Source organism: Puccinia triticina, chromosome 11A (genome assembly GCF_026914185.1).
Source record: "Puccinia triticina chromosome 11A, complete sequence".
Classification (NCBI taxonomy): domain Eukaryota; kingdom Fungi; phylum Basidiomycota; class Pucciniomycetes; order Pucciniales; family Pucciniaceae; genus Puccinia; species Puccinia triticina.
In genome coordinates this window covers 2951065-2957303 of record NC_070568.1, presented here as the reverse complement: position 1 = coordinate 2957303, position 6239 = coordinate 2951065, and the positions used below count along the sequence as shown (strand labels likewise).

Below are 6239 nucleotides of genomic sequence, written 5' to 3'. Positions count from 1 at the left end.
TGCTTAGTCCATTTCCTTTCTCATCTCTCTTCTTCGTTGGCCTCTCATCACGGCCTCCCTAGCTCACAGCCCGCTGTTCTGGTTCCTCAAGCCACAATTGTACTACCCCCCCTCAGCCTGCTTGAATCTTTTCTTTGAAATCTTTGTTCAAGAAAAGCCTTGAAAACCAACTTGCGCAAGTAAATGCAAGTTGTGCTTGGCCAACTTTGAATCCCCCAATCTTGTCCTGCTAACATAAGCTTCTTAATTTTGAGCATAAGCTTCTCTGGTGGGACTGGGCTTCCTCCTAGAACAGCTTACCACAAGTAGCTTAGTTAAGCTTGGCAACAGGGTGAAGGCCAATCCAGCCATCTTTTGACCACTTACCCCAAGCTATGTGCCCCGTAGGCAATCCAGACTTGTTTTAAGATTTCTTTTGCAGCTCTTTTAGGGGCTGAACTTGTCAGCTTGTAGGTAACTTACCGTGTCTCAGAGGGTTGTTACTAGTAGAATGATAGTGTAAGATGCCAAGGATGTGCCAGGAGTGATGTGATCAGACCTGTAAAAAGGCTTTTCTCAATCAGTATAACTATAAATGAGCTCAACAAAGGCACATCCAGATCAACAAAAGATGTTAATAGGCATCCCAGGAATAACTCAAATTGGTTTTGTGGTTTTACCCACAAAAATATAAGGGGAATCAAGAGTAGATGCTATTCATGAACTGAATGATGGCTGAGAATGAAAGCACTGTTTAACTATAGTATGGGTTAAACTTTGCTGTGATAATATTCTGAGGGATAAACAGTCATGTTTATATATTGGGGAAAAGAGAAAGAGGGAGATTGAGGCACTTCAGGACCAGAGAGGGACTGGAGGCGCTCAGAGAAGGACAGATCCTATGAGGGATCAGTATTTGCCCATTAGTGCTTACACTTGATCAGTGATGACCTGTAGCAGTGTAACACTAGTTGATCATTGTGACATTGATTCCATTCAGTGCTCTTTGAATTTGATTACGTCATATATTAATTATGTATTTGTTGTAGACCCCCACCCCTTGTGGGGTTTCACAAGATCTGTCACTACATTAAATAAGATACTGAGTACTTAGTCTGAGTCCTTTCTTTCTCCTAGCCGGTAGAGATCCTGGCCCCTCCATCTTCTCTCTACTGTGCTAGGTAAGTCTCCTCCCTTTTGTAAGAGTCTTCAGATAGACTCTTCACAACAGATCAGATGTTCAGATTCAGGGGCAGGCTCAGAGGCAAGACTTTCAAGTCTTGGAGGGAAAACTTCTAGAACCAATGTACTCTTTATTGCAAATGGCCTAGCTCAGAGGAAGTGGTCAGTACTTCCCTGTCACTACATACAACAAGGAATGGGGGAAGGGGAAGAGGAATGATTGAGTGCTCACCTAGCTCAGAGGAAGTGGTCAGTACTTCCCTGCTGAGCTAGGAGGGCGCAGGGAGTCAAGGCCTAAGGGTCCTGCCGGGGAAGGTTCCGTGATTCCTGTGTGACTGTTCTTATGAGTCCGCAGGGCGCGGGGTCACACCTTTTCTCTTCTCTCTGTATCTTGATTGTACATACTGAGAGATCCTGGCCCCTTCATCTTCTCTCTACCGTGCTAGTTTTCCTTCCTCATCTGAAAAGAACAGCCGTGAACTAGAACTTGGTCTCCAAGACCCGTGCCACTCTCTTTGACATCCAGTGAAGGACTCATCCTGAGTCCTTACACTTGTATCATAGTCAGTAGTTTATGTGTAAGATGAATGAGGCATAACAAGGGATAAACAAGTGATACCTGGTTATGGGGGCATTTCACCTGTACTGTAATATCAAGGTATACCGTAATATTGATTTTACATGTAACTTAACACTTATGACAACAGTAAATTAGTGTAACTATGTTTAACTATAGTGTCTCAGCCACAGAGTACATGTCACAGTACCTTACACATGCCAAGTAGCTGCAATTGTTTACATTGCACATAGTACACTCTTTTACATCTTTATTAGGTCTATACATCTACGGTGTTCAAAGTTGGTTTGCATAATTTTATGCATGCATAAATCATAAAATCATAAAATCTTTTTTCCATTGGATATGACTGTCTGATTATGTAATACAAAATTTCCTCACCAAAATATTTTTATGATTTTATGATTTATGCATGTATAAAATTATGCAAACCAACTCATACTCATTGAATAGAAGCTTAAGAATGTACTCTTGTTATACATTACATTAGATGAAACCACTGGAGGCCAGAAATCTCTTCCGGGCTGCCAAAGTTGGACTCAGGTCATGCAAGAGCGGCTCTGTTGGAGATGCTCTAAGTGGGGACACACATAGGCCCCCAGCAGGGGGGACCTAGCACAACTTGTTCTCTACATACCTGCACAACTCAAAACAGACTTGGAACACTGTTAGTGGGCATTTTCCAGGCTGGAATTCCCAACAACTGTATGTGTATTTACATTTTGGAATAAGAGATACATGCCAATCAATGCAGCTAAAATGTTCAGGATCGAACTACCCAACCAAAAAAACATGTGCATGTGTGGTGATGTCTATCATGTCGAGCTTCCGCACACCGCACAAAAACAAAAGCGCGGGGTCTGCGATGGCTGGCAGGGACAGACGGTGCTCTGCGCGACAAGAGGACCGGGCACAGGAAGAGTCCAAGGCTCTTTCCTCTCCCGCCTGGCCAAAGAAATGAAATAAAGGGGTTTGTTATAAAGACCAAGAAAAAAAAGAGACATGACAGAACCGAAAAGGGCTTGAAACAGAGGAATCGGCGGACGACGACATGGAGGCGGATATATACTTTCATTCGAATGAGATAACATATACGTGTTTGTGTGTGCTGAGAGGGAGAGAGTTGAAGAGATGGATGCTGCCGAGGCCACAGCGGAAAAACGAGCAGAGAATTGCGGTTACACTGCGGCGAGAGGTGGATTTGTACTGCTGCTATTGCTGATGCTGATGCTGTTTCTGCTGCTGCTGTTGTTGCTACGACGAGCCATAGAAGAGAGAGTTAGCGGTGCAGGGGAGGTGGAGGAGCGGAGCGGGAGGGGGCGGGAGCGAGAGACGTGGGGAGGGGGGAGCTCACGAGGAGGGCCAGGAGTTGCTGGACGGCGGCCTGCGGATTCGCTGTGGGAGCTGCGGCGGCCGGGGCGGAGAATAGGGCGGGGGGCGGAGCGGGGGCCGGGCCCTGGTTCTGTGCGGCGACGGACGAGAGGCTGGCGATAGCGGCGGCCGCTTGCATGGCCCGAGGGGCGGTGGGGATGGGCTTGGAGAGCGCGGCTTGCTGGGGGCCTTGTGCGGGCCCGGTGGGGGCTCCGGTCTGGGGGAACAAGGCGAGCATTGCGGGCGGGAGGCCGAGCGGGGCGGCGGGGCTGGCGGCGGCCGAGAGCCGGCGGGCGGGGGCGGCGGGATAGGGCTGGGGGCCGACGGGCGCGGAAAAGCTGGACAGCTGGCCCATGATCTGGGCCAGCTGGGTCGGGCCCTGTGGAGGGGCCGGGGCGGCGGTCGGCTGGCCGTACTCGGGCGCCGGGGCGGCCGGATAGGCCGGGTAGTTCGGCACGAAGTTGCTCGGGAGGGCCGTCCCCAGCTGGAACCCCGGCGGGCCCATCGGCTTCGGGCCCGCCGCCGCAGGCTCGCTCGGGTAGTTGCTCACCAGAGGCCCCGGCCCGCTTGCGCCATTCAAATGCCCATTCGCACCGGCCTTGGTCAGCGACTCCAGCAGCTAGAACGGGCGGTGCAAGATGAGGGAGATCAGTCGGGCTGCCCGCAAAGAGGGCGGCTCAGGAAGGCGTCGGCTTACCTCTTGCACCTTCTGGGCTTGGCTGAGACGCTGCTCGTCGATCTCCTTTCCGATGTGCGTCGAGTTGTACGGCTGTGCCATCTGAGGGGCCCTATATCCGTTGCCATTACCTGTATCTCGGGTGCCATTGTGCGCGGGATAGTCGTCGTCGTGCTCGTAATAATCTGGGCCGTCATTCGGCCCGTAGAACTCGGCCCTGTCCTCGTCCTGTCCAGCGCGCCAGTCTCTGGAGGCGGAAGGGCACATCCGACTCAGTGTCTGCTTTCTGGACAAGATCATGCAAGCACAACTCACGGTCGCCCTTTGGGAACCATGCCGGTGTCCCACGCAAACTTGAGCTCCAGCTGTCCGCCGAGATAATGCGCTCCGACGAGGCTATCATGGGCGCTCTCGCACGCCCTGGTGTCCCAATACTCGACGAACCTTTGGCTGGCAAACAACAAAGGGGGCTCATCAGGATTTGAGCTAGTTATGAGTGGGGAGGGAGGGGGGGGGGGGGGGGGACGGACTAGGGAGAGTCCTTGAAGGGCTTGATGCTCCTGATCTCGCCGTAGATCTCAAACTTGGCCCGCAGCTCGCCGTCGATGATCGGCCTGCTGGCTTCGTTGATGGACAGGAACAGGGTGGCCTGGTTCTTGTCCCGGTCGCAGCGTCGCTCGAGCTCGTTGTCTTTGGGCAACGAGTAATGCACATCGATCTGCAAAAAAAAGCCACAGATGATCAGAGACGGGCTTCTCCCATCCGGTCGAAAGCTGCTTACCGGCCGGCCAGAGACCTCCGTGCCCTGCAGCCTTTGCTTGGCCATCGTCGCTGCTCGCAGGTCATACTGTCCGGTTCACCAATCAGCATCGCACACAACCACCCTGCCGGTCACCCAGCGACTCGCTGTGCTCACATAAGTAATAAAGGCCATCCCTCGGGTGGAGATCAGGTCAAAAAATATCTTGATCTCGCCCATCTGTTCGAACTTATCGCGGACCTCTTGAGAGTCAGTCTCATACTACGAAGACATGCGCAACAGCAAATCAGCCAGCTTGTTCTTCCTGCACAGAGACCGGGGGGAACCCAACGAAGGAAGTCGACTCACCTTGACATTCCGGACGAACAACGTCCTGCACGGCCGCTCCCGCTGGATCCGCTCGCCAATCGACAACTCCCGCTCTCCCACTGCTCACCCAATCCACAGCCACACATATCCGCCCCGATGTCGAAGTGTTGCCCATACACAGCACCAAGCGCAGAACATAAGCGAGCAAACAAGAGACGTCGGCGAAAGGGGGACAGAGACAGCGGGCGGGGTCGGAGTAAAGCGGACAGTCAGCATCTCAAGCGCATCTGAAAAACGGGGTCCGGGCGGGTGTGGCAACGCAGAGCCTCGGCGGAGGCTTTCGAAGAGCGCATCCAGGGTGGAGATGGGGGATGCTCCGGCGAAACTCAGTTGTCTCAGCTCAGCCATTGGTCGTCGGCCGCCGGACACATCCGGGGTTCTTAGGAGGTGCGGGTGGGGCAGGCTCGAGCGGCGCCGGGTGCAGATACGTATGCCGTCCTCATCTCCCCGGGCAGACCGGCTCATGCGAGGCGCATCTCTTCCTCAAGTGGGGGTGGTCAGCAGTTGGGGCATGGAACGAGTCGGGTATCTGGCTTCTCACGCTCAAGGACCTCATGGCTTCAGGCCGGGATGCAGGAACGTTCAGGGGGGGCCTTCTCTTCCTTCCCCACTCACTGCGCCGGAGGAAGCAGACGACGGGGGAGCTTATTCGAGTCAAGAAGGAGAAGAAGAAGCAGAGGCTTGTTGTTGCAGAGGGAGAGGAGGGACACGCTCACCAGGGTCGAACTTAGGGAAGACTTTCTGCTTATTTCCTCTCATCCCGCCGCGGTTCTTGAAGCCCTTGGCAGAAGGGCCGCGGGGTGCATTTGCCAACTCACGCTCAAAGGACCTGGTAGAGTTGTTACTGGTGGTGCTGGTGGTGGTGGGGTCAAGGGTGGAGAGGGGTGCGGGGGAGTCCCAGCCCGACTTGCTGGCTCCTCCAAACCCATGCGGGCCTCCTGATCCTCCTCCTCCTCCTCCTGCTCCTCCTCCAGCTCCTCCTCGCCGAGCGGCTCGTCCTCCAAACCCATGCCCGCGTCCGTTGGCTGGCCGGTTTCCAAAGCCGTTCTTACGCTGCCCGGTGCCCGAATTGTGGCCTGCTGGCTCATCATAGCCAGAGTAGGGATGGTGTCGACTCATTGCTTGTAAACGCTTTTTGGGCTTCCTGTTCTCTTTCCTTCCTTTTTTTTCTCTCGGTCAGCCAGTGCTTCTTCAGTCCGGTAGAGACGGGCTTTCAAGAGTAGAGCGGAAGGGAGTGGGCTGGTGGGGTGGGATAGGTTGGCTCGCTCAAGGTGCTTCTTACTCGGCTAGATTGGATGTCTTATCTTAGAGAAGCTAATTGCTGA

General features: G+C 53.5%; 1 protein-coding gene across 1 annotated transcript; it reads right to left on the bottom strand.

Annotated features, from left to right (window-relative positions):
• Positions 1-3017: 3017 nt before the first annotated feature.
• On the bottom strand, positions 3018-5379 carry PtA15_11A285 (uncharacterized protein; the record flags this gene model as incomplete). Its single annotated transcript, XM_053161177.1, has 9 exons — positions 3018-3326; positions 3435-3728; positions 3807-4032; positions 4101-4235; positions 4316-4503; positions 4567-4632; positions 4702-4806; positions 4894-4935; positions 5065-5379. 9 exons carry the CDS (start codon positions 5377-5379, stop codon positions 3018-3020), a joined length of 1680 nt encoding a protein of 559 aa, XP_053025150.1.
• Between the last annotated feature and the right edge of the window lie 860 nt (positions 5380-6239).